Source organism: Passer montanus, unplaced genomic scaffold, assembly GCF_014805655.1.
Source record: "Passer montanus isolate IOZ18808 unplaced genomic scaffold, ASM1480565v1 scaffold23, whole genome shotgun sequence".
In the NCBI taxonomy this organism is placed as follows: Eukaryota; Metazoa; Chordata; class Aves; order Passeriformes; family Passeridae; genus Passer; species Passer montanus.
In genome coordinates, this window is record NW_024366926.1 from 5902968 (window position 1) to 5916445 (window position 13478).

At 42.6% G+C, this 13478-nt stretch overlaps 2 protein-coding genes across 11 annotated transcripts in view; one reads left to right on the forward strand and one right to left on the reverse strand.

The window, feature by feature from the left end:
• The window catches only part of SMARCAD1 (SWI/SNF-related, matrix-associated actin-dependent regulator of chromatin, subfamily a, containing DEAD/H box 1), a 43498-nt gene extending 41372 nt beyond the window's left edge, over window positions 1-2126 (forward strand). For all 5 annotated transcript variants that reach the window (XM_039710453.1, XM_039710454.1, XM_039710456.1 and 2 more), the window contains 3 exons: window positions 320-502; window positions 1165-1274; window positions 1577-2126. In XM_039710453.1, the coding sequence (XP_039566387.1) occupies window positions 320-502; window positions 1165-1274; window positions 1577-1638 (355 nt within the window). In that variant the 3' untranslated portion in view covers window positions 1639-2126. The remainder of the gene's footprint in view (window positions 1-319; window positions 503-1164; window positions 1275-1576) is intronic.
• Window positions 2127-4020: 1894 nt separating this feature from the next.
• The window catches only part of HPGDS (hematopoietic prostaglandin D synthase), a 30180-nt gene continuing 20722 nt past the window's right edge, over window positions 4021-13478 (reverse strand). For all 6 annotated transcript variants that reach the window (XM_039710459.1, XM_039710460.1, XM_039710462.1 and 3 more), the window contains exons 3-6: window positions 10283-10375; window positions 8189-8298; window positions 5036-5134; window positions 4021-4376 (exon numbers count right to left, since the gene is read on the reverse strand). In XM_039710459.1, the coding sequence (XP_039566393.1) occupies window positions 4212-4376; window positions 5036-5134; window positions 8189-8298; window positions 10283-10375 (467 nt within the window). In that variant the 3' untranslated portion in view covers window positions 4021-4211. The remainder of the gene's footprint in view (window positions 4377-5035; window positions 5135-8188; window positions 8299-10282; window positions 10376-13478) is intronic.

Consider the following 13478-nt stretch of genomic DNA (forward strand, 5'->3'; position numbering starts at 1 on the left):
CCCCTGCCTTCCCATTGGTTTCATGTGCTTCAGTCTTCCATTGTCCTCCAACTGACTCTTTCTGTTCTGTGATCATCAAAAATCTTTTTCTAAGCCTGTTTTCACTCTTTGCTATCCATCTGTCACTCAGTATGTTTCTCTGGTCACTGCAGAGGACTGTTGGTACCCTTTTTCCTGCTGCATAGCATCTGTACTTTGGAGCTGCTGTGCAGTGCCACTGTCCTCTCTTCCAAAAGATCATCCCAACTTCTGTGTTCAGCTCTGGAGCCAGTGTGGAGAGTTTTCCAAGGCCTGATGCATGGTGTCTTGTGTTTTGCAGGATACATCTAATAGACGAGTTCAATACAGACATGGGTATATTTGTATTCCTTCTGTCCACCAAAGCTGGTGGCTTGGGCATTAATCTGACCTCAGCCAATGTTGTGATCCTTCATGACATTGACTGCAACCCTTACAACGATAAGCAGGCCGAAGACCGGTGCCACAGAGTGGGGCAGACGCGGTAAGACTTATTAAAATTACAGTGCTTGGTTTTCCTTGGAGGAAAGCTCTCAAAGGAGGCTAAAAGGACAATATTTATGATTAAAAGTTTTAATCAGAGACTTGTGTAGGGCAGCTCTGGGTTGTGTGGGAGCTAGGAACTGTAATTGTCTTAGTCCATGTTGCTGGCAGAACAAGCCTTTATTTACACTTTCCTCCTTTTCCTAGTTCACTACAACTCTCAAATTGTGCATAAATCTCAAATTTCTGGTGCTGGGAACTATTTCACGGTAGATCTGAAGTCTTTGGGACTGTATGGCCAAGCTGTTTGTTCTGTTCAGGAGACTTCTAAGCTTTTAAGTGTCACCCTATCCTAAAGAGTGAAACCATAGAATGTGTGTAATTTCAACTGTATTAAATGGTAAAGGGGAATTAGGGGGAATTGACTTGTTTATATTAATGGAGATTTTTGTGACTATCCAGATATTTGCATTGACTGGGAGCGCAGGAGAAAACATGTTTTCTGGCAATACAGACCATAGTTATTCCAGAGAAACATCTAGAAGTTCTTTATATTATACTCATTCATTACCCCATCCTTGCTTTAAACCCCAGCCAGGCATAGCATCCTTCCCTTTTGCACTAATCCAAACTAGGCCAATGGATTTTTTTTGTAATTTTCAGAGAAGTACAAGTCATAAAGCTCATCAGTAAGGGGACTATTGAAGAAACCATGCTCAAAATCAGCCAACAGAAACTGAAGTTAGAACAAGATATGACTGCAGCAGAATCAGGTAGGTGTCTTGCACATAATGATGTCCACTCAAGTAAATTAAAGCTGCAATATGTTACTCTGAAAAAAATAACGTTCTTCATGTAGACAAACCTTTTGTTGTTTGGGGTTTTTATGTTGAACTAGAAAGATGTCTTTTTGCTGGTTTTTCTTCCATTTAACAGGAGGTGCCCTGAGTCTGACCCAGAAATCAGTGACCAAGTCCTACAAGCAGAGGATTTTTTTACTGTTTTGGGGACATAGGTTTTTATCTGTTTATGCAAAATATTTTAAGTTGTACTAATGCTTCTCTTTATTCCTCAGGAGAAGAAGGAACCATTCCAGCAGATATAGCCACATTATTAAAAGCTTCATTGGGTCTCTAAAATGTAAATATGTTGAGAAATTCAAGGAAGAAATGGGATGAAATACCCCAAGGACTCTTACATTACTGTTGACCAGGAGTTTTATGAACGTTTATAACTTTTTGTAGTTTGTTTATTGTATTGCTCATGGTATTGAAAAATTTTAACACCAATAGCATTCTTTTAATGCTTAAAAAGCATAAATGGCCCAAAAGTGCCAACCTCAGATGCTGAATAAAGGTTTTACAGATCACTTTTGAAATGGGGACCTAGTAATTGTTTTAACAAATCTGCTACTGCTTAAGATTTGTCAGTATTTTTGTAATTATTTCTACCTCCAAATATATATATATATAAACTGTCTGTTTCACTGGATTCCGCGTGTAGATTTTTTTATATGTGCCTTATTTGACAATGCTCGAGTCTGTTTCTGCTTGTTTTGGTTCATTTGATGTACCGTACTGATTTTGTATCAACTTGTTCCAATAAAATTCCATAGACTGACAAAATGTTTTCGTGGTTGTGGTGATTTGGGGCAGGTGAGGGGATGATAATGTGCATGTTAGAAATCAATTAGACAGCTCTCAAACCAGCTGGAATGTTCCAATTGAACTGACTTGGCTTTGTCCAGCAGTAGTTAATTACCAGTGTGTCATTATACTCTAATTACAGTGGTGTGAGGATATTGATTGTTAAAACAGAACTCCTGCCAAATGGTTTGGTCAAGTCTGTGGGTATTCTGGTCAACTGTACGTGATTTCTGCAAATTCAAAATGGGTGGGAAATTAAAGCTTTTCCAAAACTTTTTCCAAATGTGGACTAAACTGCTTGGCTTTTCCTAGAATTGTTCTGTGGATGTGCTGTCTGTTCCAAAATGCATAACTGAAACAAGGTGAAGATGTACTGTGTTGTTTGAGAAGGGATATGGGTAAGAATCAGTTTTCTGTACTTCTTTAATTTCACTGGTTCTGCTGAGGTTAATAGTGGGATTTAACAGAGAACCACTGGTGTTTAACGCTACAGCTAACTAGGTTGTGTGTTTCTCTTGAGCATGACGTTAACCCAACTTTTACCTATTATTACCTGCATTTTCTCACTTGCTTAGTTCAAGTGTGGGTTGAAACAAGATCCCTGCCCTTCAGGGTGGGCTGTGTGGTGTTCTGGATGTGTATGGGATCAGTTAATGTAGTCTGGAGGAGCACTGGATGCCTCTGGGGTCAGTATCTGTCTTTAGGTGCTGCGGCACTCAGATGTTTCTGCCTTTCTTCCTTGTAACTGTTTCTCCTGTTTGTATCTGTGATCTCAAGAGATTGCAGGGCCACATCCTTGGAGATAGCCCAGAACTAACTGGATGCAGTCCTGGGCAGCTGGCTCTGTGTGAGCAGGGGCTTGCTTGGACCGGGTGGCCTCCAGAGGTCCCTTCAACTACTCTATGGTTCTGTTTTTCTGATTGGGAAAGATGTACAGAGGTGAAAGAACACAAAGCCACTCCCTGAAGTCAGATGCTGAAGAAGAGACAAGTTTTGGGAGCTAAAGAAGGAAAAATGTATGAAGAGCCAGACCAAAGCACACAAGTGTTTGCAAAGCAGGTGAAGATGGGAATGAGTAAAGGTTGTTTCTTTCTGTTCTGACAATACCCGAGTTGTCTTTCTGAGGGGTTGTTTGGTGTCAGTCATGATTCAAGGAAATAACACTTGAGGTGGGAGGGGGAAGTAAATGTGAAGGGAAGTACTTTCCCAACAGTGGTGATTTCCAGCATGGAGCGTTGCCCAAGTTTGTTATGGTTTATCTGCTTACACCACACAATGGAGACCTCTCACGAGCACTTGTGTCCCCTTGAGTTTGTGTAAACCACTTTCATCCACAGCCGTCCACATTGCCAGGATTTCCACCTGCCTTTTCTCCTGTGCTGGAAGAGCAAACCCTTCATTTGTTCTAAACCTGGTTGCCACCACTGACCCCCAGTTCGTGTCTCCTACTTATTGGCATAGATACTGGGCTGTTAAATGTTTTTGCAGCTGGTGTGTTTATGGAGAACTGGTGCTGGTGTGGGCACCAGCTCAGCTGTGAACTGCTTTTTGGCTTGTTTTGGAGGTCTTTGTTTGTTTTTTTCAGGGGCACAGCATACACCTCAAGCTTCTCAAACACTTTTTTTCAGACCCTTGAATTTCATTGACTAAGTGGGTCTTTTTTTTTTTTTTTTTGCTTAGTGTCCCACGCATTTGCTCTCTCCTTTTAACTTGCTTTCCTCCAGATGGAAAGAATGCAATTGGCAAAATGTTGTTGAGGTTGCACCTCCCCATGAAGGTGCATTCACCTTTTCTCCCATTGAGAGTGCACAAAACACAAATTGGTTTGATCAAGCACTGTGTTAGTAGAGGGGGAATGTGACTGAAACCACACTTCTGTGAATCAATATTTATTACTCTACTAAATCAGTATTTTAGATTCTCTTGCAAGTGGATACAAGTGGTAGATTTTGATTTGATATAGCATAGCCATCTGAAGTTAATTTAAATGATTTAGAAGTTAATAACTTAGGACGCTTGTCATATTGAAAACCAAGCAAGCATTTGTTTCTCTGAGCAGCTGATCTACATTACGCTCTTCGGCCTCTTCTGGATCCAGGCTGCAATAGCTGGCAGTGCTTGCACTCTCTCCCTGAGAGCCAAAAGCCTGGGGTATTTGTCTGCCAGGTCCGGCTTGCAGGATAGAAGTGTTGTACTGCACACATCCCAGTAGAAATCAGCCCACGTTACCTAGTGGAAATGGGACAGAAAACAGTCAATTTTAATTGGTAATCTCAAAAGCCAGGACTACTGATAATCTCAAAAAACTGTGAATTTATCTGGTTTAAGTTTTCATTTTGGGGTTAGGGTTTTTTTATAGCCCATTATTACAGGACTAGTAGTTAGGTTGCAATGCAAGGCTTGGCTTCAGTAACCATTGGTTCAAATCAAGTCCTGGCTACAAATATAACTTGTCTTACAATATTAGTCTTTCCTGCTGAAACTGTGCTGCAGAGAAGATTTGGGGTGAAAAGAGTACTGTGTTCATATAGAGTTTTTTTTCGTATTGCCTTATAAATTAGTCTGTGATGATAAACAGGGTTCTGTGCAGTCATGAATTTGTGCTCACAAGTACAAAGGCATTTAAAATGTTTTGTGTCAACATAGTTATGAGAATGCATTTTTTGCTTTAGAAAATGCAGATCCTAGTCCTGGTTTGCATCACTTTTCTAATTTTGTGGAAGACAATTTTCACTTTGCATTTGAGTGACCAGTTCTGTATTGTTAAGAATAAAGGGCTCAGGTGTGGGCAGAGTTCCTTCATGACCTGACATGAAACTCAGCAATAGTCCATTACTTGATTTTTCTGGCAACCTGATGGGAATGGGAGAAACAAAAATTATACTTACAGAATCCCCTACCAGCCACTTCTTATCCCCTAAGAAAGTATCCAAATCTTTCAGTAGCTCGGGTGCTTTGTTGGTGAGGATATCATCAAATGCTTTTTTCTGATGGAAGAGGAAACAGAGATGCACAGCAGTCAGCAAAACAATTTTTGAGATTTTATTATTTATGAAAAAGAAAGCTGAAATATGAAAAAGATTAGGGTTAGATACTAAAACATGGCATTCATGCCTTGTTGAGCCATGACTTAGAGAGCCAATTCCTTCCTTAATGAACACCTGAGTGCTCCTTGATGCTGACATGATATTTGTGCTAACAGAAAAATGATGCAGCCATGGCAAGGCAGGAGCTCAGCCATAGATTTGGGAAGAATCCAGCTACAAGATAAATTGATATGAGAAGTTAGGAATCTTTTAGGGGACTCTTTTGAATATCATCTTTTTTTAGTGTGCAGTCTTCAGATTTCCAGACTCCTTTGTGCTCAGTCTTTCCATGCAGTCAGTCAGATGCTGGTCACTTACCTTTGCTTATCAACCCTTCTTCTGGTAAACGTGGAACTTGGGTTTTGAGCTTTTGGTGGGGTTGATTTATCTTTGAGTTTTAATGTTCATGTTATTTTGCTTCTTTGTTCTTACAGCAGTAAGATTTGAGGTGGCTAAAATGTGTTTTTAAAGGATGATCAAGAGGCTCAGGCCTTAGTGTTTGTGTTAATGGCTGAAGCATGAGGTTATGGTGGTGGTTCTCTACAGGCTGCTCCCCGTAGCAGAAAGCCTTAAGACTGCTTTTAAAAGGGCTAAGCTGTTTCCTTTGGTGACAAAAACTGCTTCTGATTTTCTCTTCTCACCTGCATGGAAATAATTAAGACTGCAGACAGTTGTGATCATCTGGTCAACCCACATGACAGTTTTTGCAGTTATTGTGCTTGGCCTAATTTTGGAGGAACATGCTCAGGCTTGGATGAAGAAGCACAGGAATGGAATTATTTCTACAGCTTTAACTGAGGTTAATGGGAAATAAGGAAATTAGAGGAGGCAGAAACCTAAATGCAGGCTGAAATCAAATCACTGTCTCTATAGGCATGATCGAAGATTTGGCATAGTTTTCTGCTTTGTTAAGAGCTTAGTAACCGGATGAGGTGACTGCAAATATTAGCCGGGAGTTTGCAGTCCAGAAATCTCATATCTGTGCCCTGGGTTGTGGTATTTCATTCTTTTAGGTAAATGATCCCCTCCCCACCCTTTTACCCTGCAAAGAAAACCCCAAGCTGTTGTGTGACTGTGATGGTAACAGCGTTCCCCAAGTACAGGAGTGCACAGCCAGGTTGTGAAGGACACAGGATCCCTCTTCTGTGGTGAGGACAACCAGGATCCCCCTTCTGGAGTGGCACAACCTGCTTGCCTCAACCCTGGAGTTCTGCAGTGGTGGGTGCAAAGCTTTACAATGCCAGCTGTGTTTTGGGGAATGTGGGGTGAAGGGGGAGGCTGTGCCTGACACAGAGGGAGCTTCCACAGGCACAGAGCTTCCAGCTCTGCTCCCCTGGTTTGCTTTGATTTCTCTTGGCTACTGGTTAGATGGCATAACACATCCTCTCACCATTCCCTGGGTGTGTGTTCCTGGGAGCACTGCTCAGGCCTGGGGAGGTGTTTTGGCTTCAGTGTGTGTAAATGACTTAAATCTGGCCTGGTGAGACCGTGAGATGCCACTTCGACCACAAGGTGGTGGCAGAGGATCCGGGAGGAGAGAGGGAGGAAGGACAATGTTGGGAGCGTGGGAAAGTGAGATTCCCGACCATCCTTGGCCCCAGCACATAATTTAGTATGCATACTTGCGGATTGGCACATATGAGTTGGCTGCCAGCTCTTCCCGTTTAAATTAATCACTGGTGACACGATCTGGGTCCTTGTTGGGGGAAGTGCTCGGGTACACGCAGGAGTTACAACAGGAGCTTCCCCCAAGGAAGGGCAGCAGAGCTGCCTCTGCACCAGCACACCAGCAGGAGTGTGGATCTTCTGAAGTGATTAAAACTCGAGTCAGCTTACCCTCCCCAAAGTAGGAAACTTAAGGAAATCACTTGGAAATGTAAATAATTCACACTTTTAAGTACTAAACCTCCAAATTTCAGATTTTCCCCTCAAGATTTCAGAGCACTTTCATATTGTTTCTTTATTTATTATGGGTTTGGAGCACCATTTTTTACTCTGTGGTCCCTACAATAAGATATCCTAATAATGGGTATCTTATTACCTAATAATAAGATACCCCAATAATAATAACCCTAATAAGATACCATAATAAGCGTTTCAGATAATGATCTGAAATGTTGCCTTTGAATAAATGGAAGGTGGTTGCACTGGCAGTTTACGGTGAGAGCTGTTGTTACACCTCCACTTCCCTAAGAGGGTCAGGCTATCTGCTCGGGTCAGAGCTGTGCAGAGACTTTGTAATGTGAGTGAAATCATCCATCGCCTTCTTCCCCCAGCAATTGATCTGTGTGCTTGCTTTTGGGATTCTGGTGAGAGGCACTGGCCTGATGCCAAATGCTGTAGGACAAGCCTGTGACTGTGTGTTTACATAGCTATGGCACCATAGCCTGGTGTCAGAAGCACAGCAGAGGACCAAGGTGAGCAGTGACATCTGAAAAGCGCAGTGAAGGCTGTGCTCCCTGCCCTGATGAGCAGTGCCTGCTCTCCTGACAAGCAGTCATCCCTGGCAGCTGATGTTATTGAACATGGATACTTACTGAACATCTAGAAGAAATCAAAATGCAGAAACACTAAAGGATGGGACAGGGCTATTTATCTTACTGAGGTGACAGAAAGATTTGAGAGCAGGTTCCTTGCAACAAGACAGAGGAAATCTACAGCGCCAGCTGGGGTGGAAGTGTCCTGTTTCTGCCCTTTTGAAGAGCAGTTTAGTGTAGGCACATCCTTGGTTCAAGCTGAACTAGTGAGGGGCAGCTCATGAAGGCCTCAGAGTTTTTACCAAGGGTGAAAACAAATTGGTGAAGGAGGAGGTGGGATCAGCCTCAAGGAAGAACCACAGAGCTCCATGAGATGATGAACCCAGCGGCTGACACCCATCAGTGTCTCCAGAGCAGATGCTCATATACAGGACCATGGCTTACGTGCTATCCTTGTTTAATTTAGTGATTGGCTTACTCTCACGTCCTGGTTTTTCTCTGCCCAAGGGAACAGTGTCATGAAGTCATCGATGGTGTCCACAATGGCATCAGCTAAAGCCTGTTCCACAGGCGTCTGGCCTGCCAGACCTGCGGGAAGCAAGCATATGAAAGGACATTAGAGGCAGCATCTGCTGGAATTTTTGATGCCCCAAAGGTAAACTCTGTGAATATTTTCATAAACATACATGTTCTCCAGGTCTTTTTCATGCTAACAATGCGGATTTGACTCTTTGCATCCAGTTGCAATCTTATCTACCTTTGCTTTTTCCCAGTTCTGACCTTGTACAGCCACCCAAGGTAGTGAGCTGCTCTATCCATTATTACCTGAGCCTTCAGCCTGAACATTGTTTCTGTATCATCTCTGCTTTCCACCAAACATTCAGCAAGGGTCAGCACAAATTCTGTTTGTTTAATCTTTGCCCATCCTGGTTTTCTACTTTGGTCAGCACATTCTCCAAAAGTGCACCTGTGAAAGTTTTATTCTCTTTCCCTATATCCTGCCCACTCAGCCCCATTCAGAACATTCTCATGACATTCCACTTACTTTTTATTCTTTCATTGTAATCAGGGACCTCAGCCAAATTTTGTCTTGTTTACAAATCAGTTTTTCTCCCCTGTAGTTCCTTGGCTTTCCTGCAGTTCTGTTCATGCCTCAGTTTTTTCTCCCTAGCTGTCACTTCACAGACCTGTGCCTATGCTTTCACCTCTGTGCAGGTTCAGATCACAGACTGCATGCCCTACCTCTGCCAGGTCATCTCCCTTACTGAAACTTTGTGCTTTTGAAGGTGACCCTGTGCCTCTCCTCTTGGGCCTCAGGGTCTGTGATCCTTCAGCTATGAGCTGTTGGTGTCAGACACCAAAAAATGCCAATTCTTCATTTTAGAGGATTAGTGATGTGTATGCAGCCTTAATGGCAGAACTAGCAAGTATTCACTATGAAGTTGAAAAGATATCTTTTCCCTTCCATGCATGGCTTTTTTTTTCTGCTGTAGCTTTCAGCATGATTAATTCTGGGAAGAGCCCATCATTGTCGGAATGTGCTCCAGATCCCAAGCCATTGTCACTGGTGCAAGGCAATCTAAAAAAGTCTGAAATTCAGACTGCAAAAGGAGCTTGGCTCCAGATCAGCCTCCATACAGGAGCCAGGGAGGGAGGAATCTTGGGTGGAAGGCAGGCTTTCCCACTGTTTTTCATCACTAGGTGGGCTTTCCTCATTCTCCTGTCTTGCAAGGAGTAGTTTGTACCAAAGCTAAAGGAAATGGGCTGGAACAGAGTATTGCAGACACGCTTGAAATGTGTTGTGTTAGTGCCTTGAAGAATAATGCTATGAACTTCTGCTTCCTTCTTCAGTTAGAAAATGGGAGATATTTTGAAAGGCAGGCTACATCCATTTGCTCACAGTGTAAAAAAAAAAAAAAAAAAGTAGGATAGTACTTGCTTCCCAGCTCCCCTCTTCAATTTGCTGATGCCCAATATGCCGTGGGCACATCTGCCTGCAGCCAGACCAATTTTGCAGATGGTGTTGAATGACAGCTCTTTGACCTAAAGCAAAGCCTGGCCACTCTCTTTGATTACTTGCATTACTAAGGCTCATATCATTTTATCCAACTGGTTGTGTACTTCCACGGCATGTAAGTATTTAAGGATGCAAGTGATGTCAACATCTCCTCTAATCTCTCTGCTAGCCCAGAATTGTTGCCTAAATCTGCTTCAGAGTTCTCTGCCTGCTGTGATAATCTCCAATGCTTCCAAAACCTCCTCCTCCCAGTCATCCATCTGGTTAGCCTGGCAGGTCAAAGTTGAACTTTAGGGAAAACTGCCCTGGCAGCCTTAGGGAAACCACAGGTATGTGCTTTCTGTCATGCAGGGACAGGTGGATAAAGTGTCCTGGCTGGAGAAATCAGCCCAAACCCCAGGCACTGGTTTCATTTTTGCCACACTGATGTTGATTTCTGCGTGGTTAGGCTTGCCAGGCTGTTGGTTTGTTTCTGTTTTTACTGTGGATGTATTTTTACCTGAACATTAAATGTGACCTCAGAAGAGAGAAAGAAAATAGTCAAAGATATATTACCTGCTTCTCTGGCAAGGTATCTTGCCATCGCCAGGCTCTGGTGAATGATAACTCCATCTACTTCCAGAATAGGGAGTTTGCCAAATGGGATAGCTTGGAGGAGAAAGTAAAAAAGAAAAAAACAACCAAAAGTTAAATCATAGCCATTAACAGTGGGGGTCTGTGGCAGCTATAGTTTTACCACTCAGAGGATATGCATTGTTACAGCATTTAACAGTTTCACGCTGTTTCTGTGGAGAAATGCATGGACTAAAAATAAAAAAGGGTAAGGATGTAATCAGATTGCACTGTGTGGAGGCAGCTATAGCACAGAAAACAGGGGTGCATTTCCTGTTTCCTGGCTTCATGCTGTGGAAGACGAATGTACTCCTATATGCCCAGAAGTCTATATATAGGGAAACTTTTCAGAGGAATATTAGTTTTTCCATCTCTGTCCTGCTTTTTCATCCCCAGGAAAGTGACTGCCAAAGTTAAGTACTGCTGAAGATTTCATAGTGCAGGATGCAGCTGGGGCAAGAAGCAAGAAACTGGGCAAGTGATTAGTTTCAGAACTTACATTGTGACAAGACATTTCACTTGGCAGTCATCACTGAGACAAATATATCTTTCAGACTGCACTACAAATCCAAAAAAGACACTCAAATTCACCTGATGTGGCTTGCATTAAAAAAAATTCTGCCAATTGTGGGGAAGAAGCCTCCAGATTTTAAGTATCGGGAAAGACACACTAAGGTGTCATGGGTATCTGTAAGGGATCTTGAGATAAGAAATCAGTCTTAGTTTTCTGTTCTTAGTTTCATAGTTACATGGAAACTTGGACTGCTGTTTTGCTGTGTTTTGGAGAAGCTGCTGGTATGGTGTGGAATGGAACTGGAACCTTGGGGCAAAGGCCTAATCTGTGGAAAACAGTTGTGTTTAGGGCAGAGAGAATCTGCTTGTGGGAACCTGGTGCTGTTCACTGAGGGAACTGCACATCTCTGCATTTCTAAGGATGCCGTTTCCAAGTACATGACTGTAAGTGCTGACCATGGCTAAATCCTTTGTAGCCAATTTTTTTCTGCATTACACTTCATATAATAAAGATTTATATCCATTTTAAGAGTATCTTGTGATGTAAAAAGGTGGTAGTGGAAAAGTGAGAACGTTGGCCACTGGAAGCATGCAAAGTGCTTTCAAACCCAGGAGAACTGTCTTTACAGGGCAGCTGGAATAACACCTCTATTCCATGAGCATTTTTAGTTCTTAATGAAAAGGGGACAACAGTGAAATTTTATATATTAGTAACTGTTTATCAAGGCAGCTTCATAAAGGATGAACACTGCTCTGTGGTTTAGTATGCAGTGTGTGAATCACACTAGGTACCGGGTCCTAGATGTTAAGTCTTGACCTGCAACATCAATTTTGCAGTTGCACAAGACATCCAGGACTCCTCTGTGCCTTTTTTCTGTTGTTGTTCGGGGTTTTTTTTGGTGGTTTTTTTTGTTTGTTTCTTTTTTTTTTTTTTGGGGGGGGGGGTTGTTTTTGGGGTTTTTTTTTGTTTTTTGGGTTTTTTTCCCTGCTTCTGAACACAGTACTCATGACACTTTTTTTTTTCCTTAAGTTTTAGCACACTGGGAATTCAGTATGAATTTGAATGCTGATGAAGAGCAGAAGCAAGAGAGTCCAATGAGCAATAGCTTCTGTACCCCAGGAGCAAGCAGGCTCTGCTGGTTGTTACTGAAGCAATAATACACTTGTTGCACAGAAGACTTCCCATGTTCATTATCCAGAGAGCAGCAAGGTCCTGGCAAGTCCATGTTTTGTTCCATTGAGAATCACTGAGAGATGATAAGTTGTATCCCCTGAATGCTTCACAGGAAAGCTCTCTGGCTACGAAAATGAGAAGAGCCTTGGTTCTGTGCACTGGGTTAGTGGTGCACAGGGCCCTGAGCATCACTGCTCCAAAGCAGCAGAGGTGTGTAACAATGTTTGCTTACATAAAGCACATCTTTCAGGACAGCAGAAGCAGAGGGGATGAGGGCAGGTGTGATTGCTGGATGTGCACTGTGTGGTCAGCCTGCTCCACGTCCCCCCAGACCACAATGCCTGACAACAGGAAACAGCAGAAGTGCAGCCAGAGCAGGGGCTTTGTAGTCAATTTTCTTCTGCATTACACTTCATATAATTAAGATTTATATCCATTTTAAGAGTGCTTACATAAAGCACATCTTTCAGGACAGCAGAAGCAGAGGGGATGAGGGCAGGTGTGATTGCTGGATGTGCCAGTGTGGTCAGCCTGCTCCACGCCCCCCCAAGACCACACAGGGATGTACAACAATGCCTGACAACAGGAAACAGCAGAAGTGCAGCCAGAGCAGGGGTGATGGCTCCCCCCATGAAGGAGTTAAGCAGCCTCTTTTGGAGGCCCCAGGAAGAATGCTGTGGGGTGATGCAGTTCTGGCAGGGTCAGCATGACTAAGCCAGTCTGTAGCAATAGCTGTCAAAACACACTGCCACTCACTGCTCAGGTTGGGAAACTGTGAGACTGGGATTGCTTCATCTGGAAACCCACAGATAGTTTTGCTGCTGTGTTTACATACAGGAGAAGTCGTCTATAAATCCCAGTTTTGAATGATGTTTCACTTTGTGGGTCACTACAAGAAAAATTAAAGCTAGTTTGTTATTAAGGGCTTTTTTTTTTTAAGAAACCCTTGATTACGAAACCCTTGATTAAGAAACCCTTGATTAAAGGAGGGAAGCACCTTTCTGAACAGTTAAGGAACATGGATTCCAGTCAAAGTCAGCTGACTGGCAGAGTGGTAGTCAGTTCTCATGTTCTGCTTCTCAGAAATCTGGTCATTTCTGAATTCAAGGGAACTGCTATTCATTCCCTGAAAACATGAGTAATGTCTACAAAGATCATCCTCCTCAGAGCTGAGCTACTTTCCCGAAGACCTGGTCATTCTTTTCTGAAAGAGAAACTGAGTTTGCAATTGAAGATATACAAAGACAGCATTGTTTTGTGTGCCTACAATTGCATGACTCAATACAATTACAATATTAATAAATAAGAGCAGACTTTAGTTATCTCATAATATCTAAAAGGATTTATGCTTTGACTTATAATGAGATTTGGGGTTTGTTTGTTAGGAGGCAGCAAATCTATTGCTATCATTACTGAACAATGGACTCTTTAAAGGGTAACAGATGGTAAATG